The following is a 24,651-nucleotide window of genomic DNA, read 5'->3' as shown; positions in this document are numbered from 1 at the left end:
AAAATACAAAATGGGGAAAAAGTAGTATATATGTTGTATGTATGCACGTATGTGTGTACAGCGTATGATGGGTTTAGTCTTTTTTTCTCAAGCAGGGGTGGTAGGGGTGATTTGGGTCCCTTTGGAATTTTTACATGGTTGATTCGCCTTCATGTCATCTGGATAACTTTACCAATCTGGTTAGTGATTTCTTTTGGCTCAGTTTATTAAGAATGGTTTGTTGGCATTACTAAATGTTTCTTTTTCATCCAAAAAATGTAAAAATTGTAGATGGGGTTTTTAGATTACCTAAAGCACAGAGCAGCAGAGTTAAAGTGCAAGGATGAAATGTTGATTGCCTAGTGTTCATTGCTGATTGCCAAAGCAGACAGGCATGTTGTAAAGCATGTAAAGAAGCAGTTCTGTTGCAACCTTGTCCTTAACTTATTTGGGGAAGTGTCAGCCTAATCAGAATAACAGCCAAAAGAACAACAGCAATCCCCCAGGCCATCGGAAATCCAGTAAAGCAATAAAACTTGAAACTGATTCTCTCAGGAATTAATGCCTGGTTTAGAAGGATGGTCCCCCATGAGCTACCAAATCATCCAGATAATCCACTATGGCACTTCCTCTGGATTAAGGACTATCTCTTCTTCTTGTTGTAACTGAGATAACATAGGTGTCTTTATGTTAAATGTGTGTTACTTGGCCGTGTCTTGTTCAGTATTTTTCAACTGCTTCTGCTTGGTACCTAAAATGTTTTTAAAGCAAATCCTTAAATTCTACCCTTCTAGTGAGGCAAGCACAAGTGCTGATAGTACTCTTACTCCTCTGTGAACAGCAGGTACAATTTCAAATTATTAGTTTTATATTTCAAAAAATGTTCTTCCATTGCACAGAATCTGTGGATATGCAGATAAAGGAGTATTACTGTGAATGCTGCTTTTTCCTTACTGGATTCCTGGAGATACTGATGCTCAGGTCTGATAAACATTGAGAAGTTGCTTACTGGGTGCCTTGGACAGTTTTCTCTGTATTAGCCTATATTCTAGACTGAGCTGGTAGCCCTTCTTATTTTGAAGGTTATTTAACGCTTTCTGTTCAAGTGATCTATTTTCTGCTGCTGAATTTTTTTTCCACATTAGTGTGCTTAGGTTGCAGTTTTCTTTTTTCTGTGCCTGCCTCTTACTTTTTTTGTATTTCAAATTAGTCAGGATTATTCAGTTGTTACCAGGGTCAGTGTCTTGCATGTACTGAAGATGATGCCTGTTCCTTCACTTTTGGAAAGTTGTAGTGCTCCCTTTCATTGGAGCAAGGTTTTTAAATAGCTGTTGAATATGCTTTCTGCTGTTCTTGAGAAAATATGCCCAAATTAGGCAAACTTGTCTTTGGAAAAATACTGCTTTGTCAGTACTCGGTGAAAATATTAGTGCTGAAGTTCTCAGAAGTTTGTGTGTACTGGGTTCATTTTGGCCGTGGAGAGGTTTTTGTGGGACAAGGTGATGCAGTCACCCACAGAATAACTGAACATGCCTCGGTCCGGTCCTGTCATAGCTGCTCAAGGCCAGGGTGGAGTTAGGTGGCCTCTTCTGCTCTTGGGCTCCTTTATTGGCACCCAGTGGCATGGAGGAAGGAGCCAGATGGAAGATAGTCCTGCATGAGTAGAGTCTGAGCTGTATTAAGGAAGAATAGCATGCGTCAGTGGGCTGGGAGAAGATGGACTTACAGCTGGGAGGGAGAAGGTTTGGAAATCATGGCTGCACCAAGTCATGCTAAAGGTCCATCTGACCACTTACGCTTCATTGATGGTAGCAAACTGGTTCTTCTGTTATGGGTTGGTTCTTCTCGTGTTATACTCACCCAGGAGTGAGGAATGAGTGAAGGGATATTGTGGTCAGAGAGGAAACTACCTGAGTCAAGAGACCGAATGTGGTGGGGAAGAAGTAGTAGAGATCAATACTAGGATCTAGGTACAGAAACTTGGGAGTTGCTTGTCTAGGAACTCTTCCTGTGATTGGAGTGCCAAGAATGATGGCAATGGGGTGGTTTAAGGAGAGACAATTCAGATTGACAGTTGTGCTAGTGAACTCAAGGAGGATGAGAACCGGGACTAACTAGGCAAAGGAAACGAAAGAAATGAGCTCAGGAGGAGAAAGGGAGTTTAAATAAAAAAAGCAAGCAACCAGTAACAAGGAAACAGATTGGATGGAGTGTGTGGAGGGAGCAGGGTTGGACTCTGGGTAGGACCGGTGGGATTGTGTTTTGCTGTCAGGCAGGGCATGTGGTGGGATTAGTGCATTAGGACTGGCAAGTCAGGAGTTTGATGGGATCAGGAGAAAGTGTAGTGGGTGCACAAGGGGAAGGAAGAAGTAGTACAGAAAAGTAGTGACAGGACCTGGCACTCCTCTTTTCATGGTTGCCTTTGCTATTTGTATGTGGCTTTTTCCATGTAATATTTAAATAGAGTTGATCTAACTAGTTTGAATGTATATACATTGATTTCTTCTATGGTTGCATTTTGCATCTTTACTCACTGTGGAAGAATTATATGACCACATTCCTAAATGAAAGCTTTATCCAGAAGTGTGTGCACTGCTGTTTTTCATCCACTCATTCTGTGCAGAAAGGCTTAAGGAATTCTTTAGCAAATAGGTTTAAAATGCATTTAGATAGTATTTTTCACTCTGCATTATGTGTTCTCTTACACAGAGATAAATGCTTTTAACACATTTATCTTGCATTTATGAAAGGTAAAAAATGATTGGCATGCAGCAGTGAGTGAATGGAAGTGTGTTTTCTCAAACAAAAGTTAAATGGGGAAGGGAACTATTTCTTGCCCTCTTGAGGGCTGTTGATTTGTTAAATGTGGGTCTTGCAGGAGTGGCATTCATTAAGAATGTGTAACTGAGGTTTTGCTGCAGTAAAAGAAAAACTGGCAGTGGATGAACCAGCTGTGATGGAGCACTAAATAAATATTTTCACCTATTCTGCCTCCCAAGTATGACAATCTGAGATACTTTTGCTCATATGTTGTCACTGGAACAGCCTAAAAGTAAAGGGTGAGAGGAAGGGGTTGTATGTGCTCATTGAGCATTTATTTCCTTACAACTCTTTGGAGTTGTGAAATATCTGTGTTTCACAGAGGGTGCTTTTTGGCATATGTTCATAATGTAATATGTAAAAGCTGAAAAACTGTGTAGCAGAGCTTTACTTTGGTTTTTGTTGTGCAAAAAAAAAACCAAGCTACTTAAACATTTCAGTAGTGTCTATATTGGTTAGTACCTTCTTTGCTACTTAGATCAAAGATACTTTCATCAGCTGATCAGAAGGGCTCCATCCTCTTGAATGACAGATAGCCTTACCCATGGTGGTCAAAGGTATTCAACACTTAAAGATTATTGTTGCATGTTTAACCTGAAAACAAAAATTGCAAGCTGAGTAAGTGCACCAGCCTATCATCTAGATGATGAGAATGCATATCACATGATATGTGTGACTCTTGTTCCTATTTCAGTCAGTGCCCTGGGGATTTACAGCCTTATTTTTGGAATGGAGGGGATAGCTAGGTTCCAACTCTATTTAAAGACAAAATAATGTTTCTCTGGTCCGTGTGGTTGGATGCAGTCTTCTGAGATGCAGTGAAGTAGCCCAGGGAACAACCCTGGAAGGATGGAAACATGCATCGATTCCTGATAAAGCACAATATGAGCTGTGAGCCCCTCCATACCTCCCCTTCTGGATAATTATGGGCTGGTTTTTTTCTTTTTGCATGTGGCTTTTGCTCTGATTCTTGCTTGTGTTGTCATTATACTTGTATTATGTATAAAATTGTTGAAAGCTCCTTTTCCAGAGGTTCACTGATTGGCATGAAACTATCTTGAAATAGGAAAGCTGTCATTGTTGGAAGAAGACAATTTTTGCAAGAAATGTGCTGTTGTGGAACACACACACCTAATTTAGACATCTTTGGAGACTCAATCTGCATAGTTGTTGATGCTCTTTGAAAATACTTAGTCTTGAGCAGAAAGTTTGTGTATCGTAGTGCTAACATTAATGGCTGTGGGAGTATGTTGAATTGTTCAGCTAACAAAAACCTTTGCTGAGCTAAACAATAAAAATATAAATATTTTGCTTGGTTATTAGCAGTTGAGTTGAAGTACTCAATGGTTAAGAACAGCACGACAAAGTAGTGTGCTCTATTCACACAAAGGTCTTCTGATGTTTTCTTTTATATGGTATGTATGTTTTTCATGTATATGATTATAGACATTTGTATTGATGATGAATCTGTTGTTGGATTGGTATAGGTATCTTTTGAGGTTTACTGGTGGATTAAGCTCTGGGAACAAAATAAATCTAGAATACTGACAGTAGTAGAAAGCTAGAATCCATACTTGGAGAGTCGAACAAGTAAAAAATTGTCAAAATAGTGGAAATTCAGAACTTTTTTTTTTAATAATTAGAATCAAGTGGTTTGATTTCTTCATTCATGATACATCGGCATATGCAGTGTTTGGAAGTTGCTGGTCAGTGGAGCAATATTGATTTCCCTCTGGGGGCAAGGCATTTATTCAACCTTCTCAGCAGGGGGTGAGATGGATTGCTGCTATTCTGATTAAGGAATCAATCCTGAAGCTTCCTCAAGGTATTAGGGCTAAATTAAACAGTCTGGGGCTGATGTGTAAGCCCTAATGCACTTCAAGAGGCTTTCTTGGATAAGCAGACTTTTGAATATAATCAGAAGATGAACCAAAACTAAAAGAAAAAAGCCACAGGCACAAATCACCCTTAGAAAGAGGGGAATATAATACATTTTCTTTGTGTGGTGCAGTGCTTAATGCTCAGATTCTTGTAGGGAAGAAAAGAAGAAAAAAAAAAAAAGAAAAAGCATGAACTATATAGGTCTGTTCATGGTACTACATTTATAACTTGTTTTCTCTCCTTTGTGTATGTGCACCATAGCCATTCCAAAAATAGATATGGTCACAAATACTAAATTAGTAGAATTAAGCATCTTAAAGCCAGGAAATACACAATTTATCTATTTAACAACAGTCACTACTGATGAAATGTGGGTTCCTATGTATGTTGTATTCTGTATTAATTTTGCAAAATTTTAAGATTGTGTTGACTTGTGTGCATTTACAGTGTGTACAATTGTGCATTAATTTCTTGGGGATAGACATGTCATGGTTGCATTCAGCTTTTCTGAAATCCTTTCGTTAACTTGTATGAGTATTGAAACACCATGACTGAACTTTAGTCTATATTCAGTGCTCATAAGCAGGAATTAATTACAATGTGTCAGTAACCTTGTTGGATACATTTACTGATCATTAGGGTATACAGGAGTACTTAAAGTGGGGTAGACCCCTTTCTTGGCTGAGAGCAATAGCAGTTTCGAGTGGTAGCTTCCAAAGCCTATTTTAAGTGGAAGGCACTGTCTTTTTAGTAGTTGAAGAGTGCTGACTGACCTCGTTGCCCTTTCTGTGGGAGGGAGTGTTCTCTAATCATGAGAAATTCCCTTTCTCTCTCTCACCTTCTGTGTACATAGGTAAGCATGCACCTGATTTCCTTTGTCCCCTTTCTCTGTTTCAGTCTGGTTCAGAGGCCAGGCTTGCTTTCCCTGCTTGGCAGATAAAGCATCTAATAGATTCCTCTTGGTATCTTCTTTTGTATTTCTTAGATGATTCAACTGCTTATTGAGCAAATGGTCTCTTCCTGTGTTAGAAAATAGGTGGGGAGTCATGGGATGTGTAGGGAGCTGCACCCAGGAGCTCCAGTTGCTGTATGAAGATCAGTAGCTCGGATGCATCCAAATCAAAGGTTGGACAGGAGGTTCCAGTTTCTTTTTCTCCAAACAAAGGCATTTCTTCTGTATTTGAGTGTTCTTTAATCCCTCAGATGAAGCTCCAGCAATGTAATGGATGAAAGCTGAAGTAAGCAAAGCCATAGATATGAGGAAGAGTGAAAGGGGAAGAGCAGGAAGGCTGGTACATCATTATTTTTAATGGCAGGATTTGATAGGGATTGCCAAGGGGCTGGTAGACCTTTTGTCAGAAGGGGCAGCTGTAAATGGAGATGAGTCTCTAGGTCCACTGTAAGCTTTGGGGATCCTTGGTTGTGTCGTGCCAGCAATTGCGTGGGATTGCTGCATCAGTTGCCCTTCAGCTGTGGGCTCTTCCTCCTGCAAAGCTTCTGAAGGTCTAATCTTCCATTTGTTAGCAGTCCTGCAGGGTGGTTTAATCTGTGTGACTGCTCTGGATTGCTTGTGATGATCTCGCTGGATACTAGTGACTCGTTCATTTTGGATATGACAGTTGATCTTATTTCTTGAAATTGCTCTCTGGGTAAGCATTTGAGCATTGGCATTCTGAAAATTTTTATTTTTTTTCTCCTTTTCTAGGATGTTTCAGTTTACCTAAGAATTGTATTTAAGTCTGGATTTGGAAGGTTACATTTATTCTGTATTTTGCATTCATGTTGAAGAGAAAATATATTGAGGAGTATTTTTTGATCCTCCTGACACAAGACAAAATGTTAATTACTGTTGTATAAATGAGACGATATGTCAATTTAACATTGGTGTCTCAAAATGTTTGATTTAAAGTTTGTGAACCATGTGACTTTCTTTAGCCTAGACAGAAAAGTACAATAGGAATCATAAGTGACAAGAAAGCAAAAGTATGAAAGGTTTATGTAACCTCAGGGATCTTATCTCTAGTGAAACGTTACTTTTGCTTAAATTACAGCCTTTTTATTTTAGAGAGGGTGAACTCATGAGATGTTTTTTTACCCTGCCACCACCGTCACTTCTAATATGAAGCTCTTATAAGCTTCATCTCACAAAGCACTTGCACAGGTGTAAAATGTTGGTTAGACTATTTATCTTTATTAATGTATCTGTTATTGTAGAAATTACTTGTATTTTGTTTAAATCACGTTTTATAAGACTGAACTTTATTCTTCAGTCCTTACCCTTATGAGTAATTTCAGTTATTTTAGTACAGACTAGCTTGAAGCCTTGGGATTTTTGGTTTATGCATCCATTGTGTCTGTCTGCATTATGGGTCTTCAGCTTTTTTTTTTTTTTTTGTTAGGATAATAAGAAATTTAGATCATTGTGCTTAATTTAGTAATGCTGACTCTGAGCTCCGAACATCCATTACTCTGCCTAAATGTCTGTGCAAGACAGGGTGATGTTCAGAATCTTTTTTCTCGTTTCCGGCACGTGTTTTTCTAAAGCATTTGTCTCCAGTATCCAAACTAAAAATTTCTTCTCCAGTATGTGCAGGTGCCTTACACTTCAGTCTGGAGCTCTGGTAAATTTTCTCTTTTCTGATGTTCTACAGCAGGACAAGTTGTTTTAGTAATATCCCATTATCTTCTGCTGTCTCCCCATGCGTCTTACTTTCCATTAGTAGATGATTTATTCTCACACTGGGTTTTTTTTGTCTCTCTATTGCATTACTCGTAAGATTAACTCATATCACCATGTATTTTAGAATTTGCAATGTATGTTTCCAAAAATTCGACAGAAGTGTAGTTGATGGCACTCAAGTCTGCAAGAGGTTAAGTCAGGCAGTTTAATGAATGAAGGTGTCTTACAGGTAAACTGAATATACAAGTGTAATGGAAGCGGCAGAGAGCTTACTCTGAGTGTAAGACACCAGAGCTGATAGTGACTTGGTAAGTTAATAAAATGGCAAGATTTAAAAGTATTTTGAGGTGGGGAGTTTTCCCATGTTACATTTGCTCTGATGAATTGTAATATCTGAAGTTAAACAATCTCTTCCACAAGAAATAAGAACTTCAGCTTTGAAAGTAAATCCTCTAGTACCGCCTTATTCCAGTAATAAGTGAATTAGAAGTGCATCCAGCAAGACTTTTGAGCAGTGCCTCAGTGTAATTTACAGGATGTCAGCCCTTGTAGCACTTAGACATCTGCTGTTTTAATAAGTGCACTGCTTAAAGTGTGCTGTTCCAAAGTCCCACTTTTAAAAATGTTTCTAATTTATTTTACAAACCTAGGGGTTGTCATCATACATAGCGCTTGCTGCTGGAGATCCCATCCTCTTTGTGCTAGGTAGGCATTGTGCAATCCAGGCATTGTCGGGCCCTGCTTTGGCAAATTGTGTAATATGGATTAAAGACAAGCAAGATTGGAATGATGTCACTCAAGGATGTGGAAATTGTAGACAGGTCTCAAACCTCTTCCATTTTATGATTCTTCCTGATGGGGAAAAAAGTTGATAATTCCTCTTGCACCTGTGTTTGTTATGAAAGTTGTTGTGTTTTGAAATTTTAAACCACTGAATAGCTACTGTCCTCTGATACAAAGCTAAAAAGTCAAATAGGGGATATCTGTTTTACTGTATCTTCTTACTTTGAAAATCAATGTAGTATGTGGATAGATACCCAAAGTGCATTCTCTGTATTAGAATTGCAGTGTTCACTGGAAGCTTTAAAAACTCTGTATGACAGCCACATTTCAAGAATTACTTTTCCAATTTACTAATTAATTCCCTTCAAATATATAGTCAAGTGAAAAATGAAACACAACATCGATATTTAATGGAATCTGCTTAAAACCCTGCTAGTGTAAGCTTTTGAAGCTGTGTGTGGGTGATACACACATTTCATCCCCTCTTTATCAGGGATGTGTGAGTATGTCTGTGTTTTCATTTGAGGAGTTAATTATTTGCTCCTTAAAGATGTAATTGCAAGATGCCCTGCTCAAAAATAATGGGTTGTAGGAAACTGCTTCATCTCTTTGTAGGCTGTGGCACCATGAAAGCACATTTGGATGTTACCAGGAGAGTTTGTTTTCCAGATGGGGTGAGCTGTTGTCCACCTTTCAGCACCCAGGCTCTTTCAGTTGAAGCAAGTGTGCAGAAGTTACACTGAAAGTGGGCTGTCATTTCTCTTGCTTCAGGAAGGAGTGAGCCCAGCTGACTGACATCTTAATTCTGCACATTACTTTCTTCCCTGTTCTGCTGTTGAACAGCACAGCTACAAACTGACCTGAATTCATGGCTCTCTTGTGGGATGCCAGTCTACTTTTGAGCTGTTTGCAGTATTTTTATATGTAAAATGTATATATGTTTATTGTTAATTGCTATATTATCTGCTCTTTATTTTGAGTGGCAGTCTTATGGAGAAATGAATTTGTAACAGATTTGCATATAATTTTTAGCTACTGTTTATTCCAAATAGATCTGTAGAGTTGGAGAATCCATTATTTTCTGGAAATGAAGCAAATGTTTGTTAGATTTCCTCTGTCAATAGTGATAGAAAAGAGCAGCACTGTGCTTGCCATCATCTTTTGATACTTCGTGGTTGTTATTGCTGTGATAAGAGAACACAAGCAGCACATTATAATGCAAGCATTCCCTGTTGTTGTTGTGGTAGCCTTCTACTTGATCTTCCAGGAATGGGAGAAGAGTGGAAATCAGGATCACATATCTGTGTAGCTTTACTCATAAAATTTTACCACATGTGCTCTGTGCACAGCACATTCTTCTATGACAGTCTGAGTAAAGGTATTAAGAAATATTCTTGTAAAACTTGCTGTGCTATAATGCTAACTCAAAACTTCAACCAGCAGTTCTCCATTACTTCCGTTACGAAGATTTTAATAATGTTGAACCGTAGGTTGTGTCGGTCCTTCAATAATGTCACAATTTGTGGTGTGGTGGTCTTGGTTTTATTTGTCTTCAAGACAGAATATTTTTTATTGCTGTCCCAGTATCAGTCCGAAGTACAGCAAGCAGCTTTATGCTTGAAAAACTGTAGCACCCTTTCAGAAAATATCTTTGGCACCTCAGATTTTTTCAGCCTGCTAACACATTCAGAACACAGGGCAAGCAGCTTAAGATCTGAATGAGATTGTTCAGCAAATAAGTTGGTGCAGCATATTAATTCGCTAGCACTTCTAAATGCCTGTAGTGTTAGAAGAGCCTGCGATATCACTAAAATACCAGGAGCTTTGTTGGTTCTAAACTCCTTAAAAGAGAATTTTAAATTCTTGTCTGCTTGCTGTAGCCTTACCAGCTTTATAAAGAATTTAAAAATCTGTATTTGAAAAATGTGCATCCTGGGCTTAGAAAAGTTAGTAGAAATCTTTTCCCGGTAATATTGTCTTGGAGTTTTATTGTGCTCTAGTTTTTACTGTATTTACTCATTATTACATGAGGTTCCTGTTGGTGCTTTTATATAGATGCCAGGGGATACATTTATTGCATGTTTTGATATGCATTTAATCTAAATGGACAGTCTAGGGTTTATGGTCCAAAAAAGCATTGCCTTTAGTTAAGTGAAATAACATAATGTGGTTTTAACAAGGCTGGATGCAGACAACCTGATTTTTTTTTTTACGTGTATTTATTCCATCTTAAGTTCATAAGTTGGTATTTAATGCCAGAGTAGAACTGGTAAGACACAAAACCATTTTTCTGTTACCACTTTTGTATAGTAAACCAACACAGTCCTCCCCCAAAACCAGTATTCTGTCTGACAGTTCTTGGAGAACAGGGCTATGAATGGATTCTTAAGACTACAGGAAGTTTCAAACTTTAGAAGTCTATGTTTAAGGTCTTAAAATGGATGTTTTTATTCAGAGATTGAACCTAAATTTTCTAGTGAGAACTGCCTAGAGCAGTAAATTTAGCATAATGTTATTACCTCCTGCAGCAGAACTTCCATCTGAGGTTTACGAACTGATACAGATTCACTGTTCAGAACTGGGAATTGAATATAAAGCTGCATGTTTAGGAATGGATTTAAGAACAATCCCAAACATTTAGTGCTGTCCCATGTTTCACTGATACAGGATTTAGGCAAATCTGTAGTACTGTAAAATGGAATGCACAGAAGCAAGTGGTCAGACTGGTGTGACATACGTGTGGCTTTTAATCCTGGCTCCAATAAGAACTGTTTTAAATTGGGTAGTGCTTTGCTTCATGACTGTGTCTAAAAATTAGATTAATAGAAGATGACTGTTTACTGAGGTAATTTCCATTAGAATTGTAAAAGTGCATGCTTATTGGAGTGTTGTGAAGGCTTGAAAGCTATATTACAGTACCATCATCATATTATGGTAGCAGCATCATAGCACAAGTTATAAAGTACTCACTTTTTTGGGGGGGGAACCTAAGGACATGAGATTATTGTCGCAGAAAACTGAATTACTCCTTTTGCCTAGCTAGACTTGCCTGTCCAGCTTGTGGGCAGAATATTGCTGAGGGAAGCAGTCCTTAAAGGATCAAAGGATGTTGCTTTTCTTGCTCAGGGTGGTGTGAAACATTATTTATTCCTGATGCTTAGGTTTCCAAGTCACATTGGTCAAAAGAGTGTGTAATTGTTAATTTATTTCCGTAAAATGTTCTGACTGCTCTGCTTTCAGAGGCCAGAGGCTTTGTAGGGAGCCAGGCTAGAAGGTTTGTACAGTCGGTAGATGCCCTACTTTCTAGAAACTGTAGTTTTATGCTATCTTGGTTAGCATAGTATGGCTGGCACATTGAACTTGAGCCTTGTCCACTGGGGCTCAGAGTGTGACCTTACTACAGCATCTTTGTGGGACAGTCAGCAAACCAGTTTCTCACTGACTGTACTGTGGTTCCTCGCTTCTCTCCAGTTTTTCTGTGAACTGGTCCTTATTTCAGATTTTAGGTGTACAGGCAGCACTTAGCACAAGGGGCTGCTGTTAGAGCTGGAGGATCTTTGCTGCTGCTACAGCTTATTTCAAATGGTCTCTGATCAGATGGTCGGGCAATTAACATTAATGGATGGTAGAGGTGATTATTAGATTGTAAAACTCTAGTTCTGAATATTTCATGAATGACATGTTCACAGGGTATGAAACGCTGATTTCTTCCCATCTAAAAAACTTACAAAATGTGTGATCTGTTCTTTCTTGTATGATTGTTTAGTGTGATAGAGTTAAATTTACCTCTTTTTCTTTAGATGCTTGTATAATTGTCTCATGTCCTGTACAGAATTTCAAGTATCCTTGAGTAGCTCAGATGACTCCACCACAATCTACAGAGCATTGTGCTTGGCTGTGTGCGTGCTGCTCTATTGACTCTGCAAACCTGAAATGTGTGTGGGAGAACTTTCTCTTGTATTCTAGCACATAATTTAATTGATGGTTTTTTTGAAATTTGCCTCAAATTAAATTATTCATTGTCACTACTGAACAAATGCTTTGTGTGCTTTTGGTGGGTCAACATTTTTCGCAATATTTCCCCTTCTTTATTCCACCTACTTTAATGCATTCATTTATTTGTGCTGCAATCTTATTATTGTGAACTGAGAGAGGCTTCTGTTGGAAGGAGGGGGGAGACCCAGTGGAGTTTGAGAGGCTTTATGCAGTGATTGTTTGGTTAAGGGGAATGCGATTACTTTTCCTCAGATTTAAACTTTAATTACAGCATGAACTCATTTTAAATTAATGGGAGTTGTTACCTGGGGATAAACTTCATAGAACTGAGCATGTGAGAATAAGAGTATATGCTCTCTCCCTCCAAAGGAAAAGAAACTTAAGTTATCAGAGAATATATAAATGGATAGCAATATATGCTTTGATGCACAGGTGGATATTTCTCATCCCTAGCAAGATGTGTCATCGGTACAGTTGCCGCATTAGTTTTGGCTTGACCATATTTTAGTTTGTTAATTGTAGATTAATTCTGTGGCCATACAGGTGATCTTTTGCAGAGAAGAGGCACAGCAAGATTCAGCTTAAAGTTTGAGTATTTGACGGGTGTAGGATCAGTCTGAAATAGTGTTGTCATCAAAATCTAGACAAATGGCCTAACTCCAGGAAGTACTGTGGTGTGTGTGCAAGTGCAGCAGGGGTTAGTCTCTATTCTGAAGTGTGTTATCAGCTGAAAAGGTGAGATGAGAAAGGTAGTAGGAAAATATTTGACAGTATGTTAGCTGAATGTCTTGGTTGCCATTTTCATAGCTGAAGGCAGAGTTGGGTCTTGTTATAAGAAAAAAACCAAAACCCACTTGTGTGACAAACCCTGATAGATGTATTTAAGGAATAGAGTCTCTTCAGTTTTTCTTCAGCTCATTGCTTATTTTCTATTTCTAGCCTAGTTCCAGAATTAATCTATTTTTTTTGCCAGTGTTGCTTGACTCCACAGAGTAGAGTGTATGAGTGGATAATAGAGTTATGAAATGTGCTTTGAACAGTTTGTTAACAGATTTTGAAGTGATCAACTTTCTGCTTAAAATTTTAAGTTGAATTTATGCCCAAGTTAGCAGACTTTAAAATGCTACGTACTCAGAGAAATGGTGGTGATCTATCTATTGCATTAGATTTCCTGAATGGTATGTAGCTTTCTGAGAAGTCTCCTGTTTCAGAAACATAAGTATTTCTTGGATTGAGCGGAAGCACCTCATGTAATTTCTGGGTTGAAATGGAATGCAGTGGCAGATAGAAATACTTAAGTCATAGCAGTAATCTTATTTGGTCCCGAGTATAAAGCGGCCATTGAAAAAAATCTAGGACTGTGTTTGTAATGTCATGGCATTTAAGATATTAAATGCTTTTTGAACCCCATCTGCAGAAGAGTACTTCAACCTTTTTCAGCCGTTAATTTCATTTAATTTGGAAGAGAGAGGAGGGATCAGTCATTTTATGGATTTTGACTTTTAATTTGAACTTTAGGGAAGGACTTTGGACACGCTCATAAGGGTTTATTTTTTAACCCTAGGTATTGCCATTGCTCCAATGATTCTAGGAGGCAGCCTCAAGCTAAGCAGAATTACTGTGACTTTTCCAAGCATCTGCATAAACATCCCATAAGGATACCATGCCTACAATAGAGTTCAGTAGTCAATTTGGAGTGCTTCACATCCAGGGGAGGAGGTGGCAAAAATGAGTCAGAGTAGTAAAGGTGGTTCTCTTCTGTTTAACAAATCTTTTCATTAGCATCTGTGTAGAAAAGTGATTTGCACACATGCTAAATTCTACACCTGACAGGTGATCTATGCAGTGCAGATTAGATCAGAAGTCTTGCTACTGAGAATACCAGGCATACCTGGTGAGGCTTTTTCATTTTTTTTCTTTTTAGATGTAGCCCATATGGTCTGAGTTTAGATAGAGGGAGATCAAAGACTCATTTGCAAAGTTTAACGTCGCTGGTTTTCTTGTTATTTGAAGTGGTTATATAAAAATATTCAAATCCCCCCCCATCCAAACAACAACAAAAAAATCCTCACCCAAATGAATATTACTCCTCCAAAAAATTCTGCAGAATGGGATTGAAATTCAGGAGTTCCTGAAGTCCAGGTGCATGCTTACAGCCATACCATACGTAGAAAAGTTTGTTGTTGATGACAAAACAGTGTGCTTTGAGGACGCATTGAACAGCTTGGGTATTCTACATTATGAATCCAGTATGGCATTGGTTTACAACGAAGCTGGGCAAAAAGCTATTTTCCCCAAAATACATTTCCGCATACGACTACAGTTCAAAGTATTGTTCTTGTGGATAAGATTTGTATTATTGTCATTCAGTACGGTTTTGGATAAGAGGGCAGAATTGTTGTGTATGTGTGCTGTCTTTTAAATGGATCAGCAGGCTTTTTTGTTTTTCTGTTCTAGTTACCTGGGCAATGAGCAGGAACGCTGTATGGTTAACTTTTAAAAATTAGTACACGGCTGCCCAAAGGGGGAACCGTGGTAGAGAGATCTTGTTGATCTTTGTTTTAACAGCTGGTATTATTAAGGGAGAGTTGTGCAGAATGGAAAGAGGATTAAAATCAATCAACAGCTAATCCAAAGATGTAGCCAGGCACCAGAAGATTTACTGGGAGTTAGTTCTAAAATTGCATTTGTTCAAATTATTTTAGAATAAAGGAATGAGTATGTATTAAATCAGGGAAGTGGGATGGTGCTGGGCAACAGAGAAAAGCTGCAACAATGTCAACTGAAAAACCTTATTGGAACAACAACATATAGTTAGCATTGTTACCATGCTGCGACTCCTGAGGGAGGCAGCTTGGATTTGGAGCTCTGCTGCTGCTCATGATTTATTCCATTCCAGCAGCAGAGCGATACACACCAGATTCTGCTAATTTTCAAAGCTCTTGTTTATTATAATGCATGGGACAGTGAATCCCAGTGGGCCATTGCAGCTTTCCATCTGAAGCTGAGGATACTGTCAGCAAAAACAAAATCCTTGTCCCGTTCCTATTCCCTCAGGATGAGCAGAAGGAAGAGGTTAGCGTTGCTTTGTTTTGTTTCTTTGGTTTTTTTTTTAATGAGTTTTGTGGGTATCGTTAATGCTGTTGGTGGAGATGCCTCATCGCTCCAGGCCCCAGTAGATTTTAGTAGTCATAAGCTTTTGCTTAGGTAATGAATTTGGATTTTTAAATCTAGATTATGCTGCTTCTCCCCATACCTAGTAGGAATAATAAGTTCACTTACATTGGTTGAATTGTGCTAATATCACCAAAAGGAGAAGCAGCATGTGCATGTCTGTCTTCAGTCTAAAATAAGTTGAATGTGTACAGAAAAAGCTTGAAATGCGCTCAGTCCTTCAGTAAAAACAGTTTGCATTTCTGACCTTACATCTGGTATTAGTTGAGGTTTCTCTGTTTCTGTCTTGCTCTTTAAGAGCTTTCTTATATCCTGGGTTGTAATTTGCACATTATTATAATGTATTTTGAAACAAAACTGTGTCCCATTCTGGAGTTTCTTGCATGTATTTTTTAAGTGGGCTTGTATTCTTGAAAAGAAGTGTTCATTTTTGAATGGATTCCTTATGACAGATGCTTCTCATTGTGGCGAAGTCATGCAGTGCCTCAAACTTCAGAATTGTGTAAACTTATTTAAAGGAAATTAATTGCTACTGCAGCATGGCCATCTATGCAAAGTATCCTTGAACACTGCAGACAATGTTTTTTGATCCTTACCTTTTCCTTATTTGAAGAAAACTATGATATTAATTTTCAAGTGCATCAGGTGTCAAAATTTCATGCTCATTTCATCTTTCAAGAGATGTAACACAACTTTCTTAGAAGCTTCTCCCACTGATTGACAGCCCTGTATGGCCTTTTCAGGTAGCTTTTTGAATAAAAATGCAACAGCGCCTATATAGTGCTCTTTACATTATTCCACATGTGCCATCCAGGGCACGTAACCTCCGTAATTTCACATCAAAATCTCCCTTGTTTCAAGAAAACCAGGCTTCCCATTAGCCTTTCGCCTGTCCCTAACTATCCAGTATCTTTTGATCTACTTGCTGTTTCTATGAATCAACTATTGCTTTGTCCCGTTCCAGTGGAGCTGTTCACATCCTCCTGCCCTCCCACTCCCCAGAATTAATCACTCCTCCTCCTTGTCTTACCTCTTGTGGCATCATTTTAAGCTGCTGTGGTACCAGCAACTGCATCCTCTCTCAAATGGCACATCCTTTGTCTTACCTTCCTTCCTGGCTGCTGTGTTAGCACTGTTACTTCCCCTGTTGCTATAGAGGGGCCACAAGTTCTGCTTTACCACATCCTTTGTAGGATACAACAGGCTAAGGGGGAGGAGAAGGCTTCATTTGACACCAGGACGGCACAGGTGGATGGTTTGGGCTCTAGTGAGGAAGGCTGTTTGCTGTAGTGGTAAGAACAGCCCCTGGAGCACCTGCTCCTCCTGGAGCTCCACCATTCCTGTGTCCGTGGCTGGGTGGTAGCAGTGACTCAGGCGCTGCAGGAAGGAGTAGTTTCAGTTCATGGTTTAAACTGTCAGCAGAGAGAACTAGGGGTGTGTGGGTATGTATGTATCTTGACAGTTGATGACACTGGCAGTGCTCCCAGGGAAGCATCCCTTCTGTAAACCATGTGTCAGGTTTTGCAAGACTTCATAATAGGTGTTAAAGTGAGTCACCAACACGAGCACTCGGGCTGTGCTCCTGGTGACCTGTCCAGCAGGCGGAAGTGTCTTGTCGATCCGATGCTGTGTGCTGCTGCGGAGGGCATTGCTGTCCCTCCCTTTCCCGCTTTCAGAGATTGCTAGCTGGCTTTGCACTGCTGTTCCTTGTCATTCTCTCTGTAACCTACTGCTGTGTTTTAGAGTCTGGTGTTGCACACAATCTTCTCTACAATGAGGTCATAAGCTACACTAGTATGATGACAAGCCTGGCACTTTCATTAGTGGGGGACATACCTATGTAGCTTTACTCTAGGTGGGTCTTTTTGTTAGATGTTGCAATTTGATTTGTTCCCCATAAATCCTGACAATCTGGTTGTACTTCAGGACTGGCCTTGCCTCACCGTGGCTTTAAGACTTATTTTGCTCTCCGTGTGCTGGCCTCAGCACCGCATGCTCAGGTGGCTTTTTTCAGAACTGCTTGTTTGACTTCAGTCAGGTTTCCATCGAGGTAGGGTTAGAATATGGCTGAAACCTACCTGTGAGACAGCACTTCTGCTTAATTAGCAGGAGGGGTCACTTCTGAATTTGTGGAAGGTGGCTTTCTGGGTGGGGATGAGTGTGGTTGGTCTCTGGAGCAATTAAGAGGGTTACTCCCTGTTGCTACCCTTTGCTGTGTGAAGGGCCTTGCTATTATGCTGGGGCAGTGTTATTTTAAATCCATATTAAAATTGGCATAAATATTAAAACTTATTTTGCTTTACAGCTTCAGCAAAATGCTAATGAGAGTAAGCCTTTAGAGGCTAAAATGTAGATCAGAAACTGCTTAGTTCATAAAGTTTATTGTTGCAAGTAGGACAATTAGAGGTGAGTTTATCTAGCAACATAAAAGATATTTCAACATAACACGTAGGCTGTTTCCAGTCTTGATTTCTGGGATTTCCCTACCCCCCAAGTTGGAAATGATTCAGTTGCTTAATGATGCAGCAAAGAATCTTTTTTTTTTTTCTCTCTCGTATTTTTCTCCTAACTAGACCAAGTTCTGAGGTGAATCAGAAGAGAGAAAAGTATAGTTAAAAACTTTTTGGGCTTTATGGAAAGATGAGTTTAAAGGATGGAGATGAAAGGAAATTGGAGGTGGGAAAGTAAGATGGATCTTTTTCTGGGGTATTTATTATGCAGCTCTAGTGGAAATATGCCTGTTTAAGTTATAAGATCAGGAACAATTTATTTAATACTTAAAGGATAAAATAAGCATGCGGATGAATAGGAGATGGGTAGGAAAAATACATGTGATCATAAATACTTTTGTTAATGAGAACCGATATACAGGGGTAATGGCAAGGTAGATACATAAAACAGCCCGTAAAGCCACAGCATCATTTGAATGTGAACCAAAGAGAGACAGTCTCCCTGTCACATCAGTATGTCTTCCATGGTGCTATGTAGTCCTCCTTGTCTGTGCTGTATGAAGCAAAAGGTTAGTGTCCTGTACTCCATTTCATACTTAAGATACTTCACATGTTTAAGCATGGATGTTTGTTTAGCTGTCACTAACTGAGGCCGTAGTTGTCTACAGCTGACAAGTTTTGTGTGGGAAGTTGTCTCTCATCAGCAGTGGCTGAGTCAACAGATGTTCAAGTGCTTTTGTATTTTTGGCTCATCTGTTTTCTGGAAGGCTCTTGCAGTGGTAGTCTGTACTTTATGCATTTTCTTCCGTTATCGATTTGCCTGAAGGCTGTTAACATTTGCTCAGTTGTAGGTCTCTGAGGATCTGTGATCTGAACTCTGTTGTATTCTGCTAGCACTATAGTGCTATATGGGACTTAACCATGCCTATGAAGGTCTCATAATCTTGTTAATTATTTTTATAATTTGAAGTTGTTAAACCGTGGAATAAAAAAAATAGAATTTAAACACTATAATGTGTTCTTGATCTTCACTTTAATTCCTTTTTGCCTATGGAATGGGTGAGAGTATTTAAAAGGAAAAAAATCAAATGTGGGAGGAGAAGGTATGAACCAGAGGTTTTTAGGACAGTGGATAAACAAATAATTTTGGGAGGAAGTAGAATCAAACTCCCTAGAGAATGAAGCAGTAGAAAGTCTTCAAATATTCTTAACATTTAAAAATCATGGGTCTTTTATAATATTGCTGGATTAGAGTTATGTAAATAATTATAAAGGCTTTTTCTGAATTTTCAACTAGTCTTTATTAGCGTTCTTCTGAATTCCGCACTTCTGCACCACTACCTGTGAAAATGGCAGAAAGCGTGACAGTCCAGCCTGGTTACTGGTACAGTGAACGCTGCTACCTAAGTGTAATCTGAGCAGGTTTGACACGATTGTTAAAATTGCAGAATTAATTGGTAAAGTCTCCCAGAAGCTAATGTTTTGTTCACACTTGAAACCAAATAGAAATCCCAGGGCTTGTGGCCTAGCTCTGTGGTGGAGTTGGACTCCATCCACTTTATCAGCCTTTCTGTTTGTGAAAAGCAGTTACCAGATGCAAGTAGTACAGCAACCTGAGAGTGTTGTCCTCCTGCTTCTCTTGAGTTATGGTCTCAGTCTCTGCAGGCAGACATCCACTTTATTTCAGTAGATGTTAATACTGAAGCCCCTCGGTTGCAAATTAAGGTCCCATCTGAATAAGCCTTGTATTGCACTATTTTGCGATAGATGGAAGCACTCTTGAAAGGGGAAGGAGTATTTTACTGAGCCAATCTTCAAAGACCCCATGAATAACACTTTATTGCTCAATAATTGGTTGTACTCCATGCTAAGTGGATTAGAAATGGGGGAAGTAAGCTTTTCTTTCTTTTGTTTGTTGGGTTTTTTTTCATGGCTAACTTTCTTCTTCCTAAAATAGTTTGCATAGCTGGGGAATGTGACTTCAGGAGAACATTTAAGTAGTGAGGGGATTTGACAGCTAAAGTAGCTGTTAAAATGAGGAGAAGCAAATAGGCAGCACTATTTCCATTTTAAGCATTGTCAGCGTAAGAAGCATGCAGCTGAGTTTCAGGAAGAATGTATGAATGTGAGGTTATTTAGGCAGCGGTTAAAAATACTGGGAGAGAATGACTGGAAACATAAATTAAGTTAGAAACAAACTTTGCCTTAAGGACAAAATTTTCAAAGCATTCTGGGTACTCGGGCATCTAATTCCTGTTCAAATAAATGACTAAAGTTCTTCCCTCTTTTGAACTTTCATTTTTGTGTGCATGCTCAGGAATGTTGTTAAGCTCTGAACAAATGGGAAGGCGCTGTTTGTTTCAGGGAGCTTGCAGCAGAGGCTCTGTTGGGTCAGCTGTATATTCAGACTCTTCGACCACTTGGGGAAGGCATGAAGTATCTGTGCTGGCACATATTGCTGTCTTTGGGAAACCAGTGGAATCTGATGAAGAGGAATAAGTTACAGCTGTATGAGTAGTTTAATTACATGCACATCTTGATTGTCAATTAAAAGTCTGTCCTTTTGTTGATATCACAATAATTATAGGGACTTGAAAATGGGAGGGCATGGGTTCTGGCAGGTTGGAAGGCCAAAGGACATAGGCAATGATGTGAAGGCTGTGGTGGGTGCCTGCTGTGATAACACGCATGACTTATAGTCAGTGTGGTATTTTGCGTGAGTGTTCTTAGATGTAAACCAGTCTCTGAGCCAGAGGAAAGTAGTGAATGCTTCTAGACAATGGTTTAGTGTTTCTTTTTCAGAGAAAACAGGTGCAAAGTGACCTTTTATCCCCCTCTCCCCCCCCCCCCCCCCCCCCCTTGCTGTAGTCTGATGGACCATTCTCACTGAACGCTGCATTGTGCTTCTTGTCTTGTTTTCTTGAAGAATGCTAAAGCTTTGTGGCATTTACTGGTTTTTAATGTTGCCCCTAACTGGGAAGGTGAGGAGGCTGCAAAAATGAACAGAGCATGTATGTTGAAACTGAAAGCTGAAACAGCAGCTCATGGAGGTACCTTAGCCATATTCCAGCTGGTGATGGAATCTGTACAGCTGTAGTGGCACACTTTACTTGCTAAACTTGTATCTGTCACTGGCTGGGATGATGCACTTGGTGCTGAAATCATGTGCTGCTCTCATTAGACCAGTTCTGATTGTAGAGACAAGTTCCTTCAGAGCTGAGACAAAAATCCTCACAAGCCGTACCCTTGCTTCTTTTTGTAAGGTAGATGCTTCCCTCGCCACAAACTTCTTCCTGGCTTCAGCGGGACACGGATATGTTTATTGATCTCTGTTTTAAAATCCCCATTGAGTTTTAGTGTTTGAGATGCTTCTTATGCCTGGTGCTGCAAGTGCTTCAGTTAGCCAAAGTACTAGCTAACTTACTGATGACGCTGCCCCCTTCATGAGATCTTTTTTGGGGGGGTTAATTAGTATGAGGAGCTTTTGTTAAGCTATGCAATGATTCTGGAGTTCAGTGGAAACTGAAATGAAACATGGTTACTGGGCATCTCCTGAAGAACTCTTTTAGCAGTCTGCTGCTGGGAATTCTTTTGTGGTGGGCAGTCCATTATGGAGAAGAGTGAAAATCTCATTGTTAAGGGTACTAAAACTAGAACAGATTTGCTACAGAGTAGTTGAGGGTTTTTTTAATGTGATAATGCCTTTTTGTAATGTACTTTGGAAATACTAAATAAATTTCTAAAAATATATCTTCAATATTGATTGCTTGAAGCAATTATATTGTTGTTAGCTACTCTCAAAAATCTCCTTTTTAGAAGTTTTAGTTTTGTGTTGATTGCATGTAACCTCAGACTTTGGGATTCCATAAGTTAAAGGTTATGCTTTATGATCAAAGCATTCTATGTACTCTGTCATCCCTATGATTCATTAGGTTTAACACAGCCTTTGCCTACCTTCAGCTTGCTGAGCAGATCCATGAAACAAGGACTACCTGTGTTGGGTTCCTCTGGGTGCACTGCCTTTCTTTCGGAATCTCATGCTCAGCAAGTGATGGTGTTGCCGATTTTACTGACTTTTTTCATTTTTTTTCTGTCCTTAAGGAGCACAAGAAGGAGAATGAATAATGGAATATATGACCCCAGTGTAACACACTGTTGTGGGGTGTTGGCTGCTTAGTGAAATGACACTTGGGCCAAAACTGTTCCATACCCAGAAAAGGACAGAAACTCTTCTCTTTAGCAATGTCTGCAGAAAGCTAAATTCCACCTTGCCTTGCTTCTTGAAGCAGCGGTCAGTGCTTGTAGTTTATCTGGTTGAGGTTCCTCTGGTTACAGCTTTGTTCAGAAGTGTCTCTGCTAGTGTTATAAATAGGAAGTTAGCATCTTCATGCAGGTGGTCTGACAGCAGTGCTGCGGTGTGTTTGCCTTTGCACTGCACATCATGGAGTTTTCTTTTGACAGACTTGACATAGTGAGGCTGTTGACGCAGTCCAGCAGATCTATCTATGGGATAACAGACCAAACTGAGGCAGCTGCCTGGAGCCATTTTCAGGTTTTCATTTTTACTCTGATCTAAATGATGCTCTGAGAATTGTCAGGATGCTAGTGGTGGTGGTGGAAGAGGTTTGGACAAGTCACTGCTGAAACTCCCTTTCCAGGGTGAACTTGCTCTGTCTTTCTGGGCAGTCAGTAGTCTGAACTATCTTGAAGGGCAGGGTCTCCTTGAAAGGTGTTCTTTTCTATGGGAAACTATGACCTTTCCTCTTTTGATGGGGTTACAGTAGGATGCTGTTAGTTTCCTGCTACTAGTATGGTATATCTGATAAAGGTGGTTTAATTTGCTTACAGGGATTAGGGAGTGGATTTCCCTCCATGAGATTTCCTTTCTCAAAGTTGGGAGCGTGTGTGAATACGTGTAAACTTCCGAGTAATGGACTGCCTTGTGGGGTATTTGTATATGCATGTGTTTATGTTAAATGTAAATACTGCAAGAGGAGGATGTGGGATAGTTACAAGACCTCTTTATCATATACCTTAAAAAGGCCATGTTTGCACTACTGTCTTTCTTGACAACAGCATGTTCTGAGAGATGTAGAGGTTGTGTATTTGAAGCAGAGCAGAAGGTGCCTTGTTGTGCTGGCATCGTACTCCAGACAGCACGCTATGTTCCTTCCGGCTCAGAGCCCTCTGGGACAAGGAGAGGTCTGTGATGTTACTCATGTTGTCTTTGTATTGTCCCCAGCTGTGAAATTATCTGAAATAAGGATTTCTGTATATGCAAATATGTACTGGCTTAGTCCATATCTTTCCTTTCTGCAGAATACATGCATCCCTTTGAGTGAATGATGTTATGTTGGTTTAAGGGTGGTTTATATTGCTAGAAGTCAGGCTTTTACTCAGTGTAGTTTGAACATTTTTTTTCTTTTCTTCCCTTCCCCCCACCCTGGTTGCCCTTAACCACTTCCTAGTTTCTGGAGCAAAAGGCTGAAACTTTACTATTTTTGTAACTTTATACTATTGCCCTTTTGCTGTTCTGCCTCCAGTGCCTCTTTAATTGACTAAAACTGACATAATTTAAATTGAAGCCTAGTCTGGTTTGGCTGAATTGGTTTAAAATACTACCGTATGCTGAACCAGAGTGAATAAGCAACTACACAAATCCGGCATGTCCTATTCCATGCCTGTTACCTGCTGGTCTAACTTGCCTTCTTGCTAGGATTTAGCAGATTTCCTGCTCTAACACGGTTTCTGTTTCTCCCCTTCAAAATACAGTTAAAAGCAGTTTTGTTAGCAAGAAGCAGCTTCTGTGTGCATGACTATTTTGTTCAGTGCAGAACGAATCTTTCCTGATATTGATCTAACTTACCAGTCAGAGCCAGATATACAAGAAAGCAGAAAGTGGTATTTGCTTAAAAGCAACATATTTATAAGCTAGGCTTTGTGGTAGTTTTCTGCTATTCTGCTGCTCTCTGCAGCTAAGGAAGTGGGCTTGTATTGCTTTGACAACATTTGATGATTGCTCTACAAACTGAAAGTCACAAGACCAAATCTTTGGCAGATAGAAGCATCTCTTCTCTGTCAGAAGCTTTTACTGTGGCAGCTAAGCATTTGACCTAAATCTATTGCTGTGTACAATTTTTTTTGAAAATGTTGTAAATCTAACTTTTGTACTGCAGATGTACAAACTTACTTTCTATTTTCCATGTAAACCATAATGGAACCTGACACCGAGTAAGTGAGGCTGATACTAAAGACCATGTTTATACTTTGTTTTTGTCAGAATAAGTATTCGCTGTATCAGTAAAAACTTACAGTAACAATTTAAAAAATATTTTTTGAGTCTTGTAGAAACATTAACTTCTGAAAGGCTGTGTGGAATGGACAATTATGGAATTTGAGTGGTGTTGAAATAATAAAAATTTAAAAGATAAGGTAATTTTAGGTTAGGTCTGCAGATAGTAATAAGCTGGCTTGGATAATTGATTTGGATTTAGAGTTGCTTAATTTCTTTTGGCATTTGCAAAGCCCATACTGACTTGTGGAATGTTCTTGACTGAAAAAGATTTTATTGAAAACATGTGTGACTGTTTTTGAGGGCAACAATGTTTGAAGAACAAAGTAGTGTCTATATATAAATGGAGGTAGACAAGAAAACTTACTGTAAACATAGCTGATGTGATTTTTTTTTTTTTTTGGCATCATTTGTTAGCATGTCTTCTGATTCAGAGCAAAACAGGCTTATAGGGGAGGTAAATTCTGTAGAAAAGTTGTTAGCTGTTCTAAATGATATTTTAAGTTCATAACACTGACAAAGCTGGAGTCTAAATCAATGTTTCAGACTAAAATCAGAATTATTAATTAGGAGTAGACCCCAAATTAATGGAACCT

The 24,651-nt window shown here is 39.2% G+C and overlaps 1 protein-coding gene across 14 annotated transcripts in view; it reads left to right on the top strand.

Moving 5' to 3' along the window:
- The window catches only part of FNBP1 (formin binding protein 1), a 110,914-nt gene that overhangs the window by 11,987 nt on the left and 74,276 nt on the right, over window positions 1-24,651 (top strand). For 12 of the 14 annotated variants that reach the window (XM_056352313.1, XM_056352323.1, XM_056352322.1 and 9 more), the window contains exon 1: window positions 22,190-22,315. The exons of the other annotated variants lie outside the window; for them this stretch is intronic. In XM_056352313.1, the coding sequence (XP_056208288.1) occupies window positions 22,205-22,315 (111 nt within the window). In that variant the 5' untranslated portion in view covers window positions 22,190-22,204. Of the gene's footprint in view, window positions 1-22,189; window positions 22,316-24,651 lie in introns of those variants that run through there. 14 annotated transcript variants of the gene reach the window in all.

The sequence above is a fragment of the Falco biarmicus genome, chromosome 9 (assembly GCF_023638135.1).
Source record: "Falco biarmicus isolate bFalBia1 chromosome 9, bFalBia1.pri, whole genome shotgun sequence".
In the NCBI taxonomy this organism is placed as follows: Eukaryota; Metazoa; Chordata; class Aves; order Falconiformes; family Falconidae; genus Falco; species Falco biarmicus.
The sequence above is the reverse complement of the archived record's forward strand: the minus strand, read 5'-3'. Positions and strand labels throughout refer to the sequence as shown.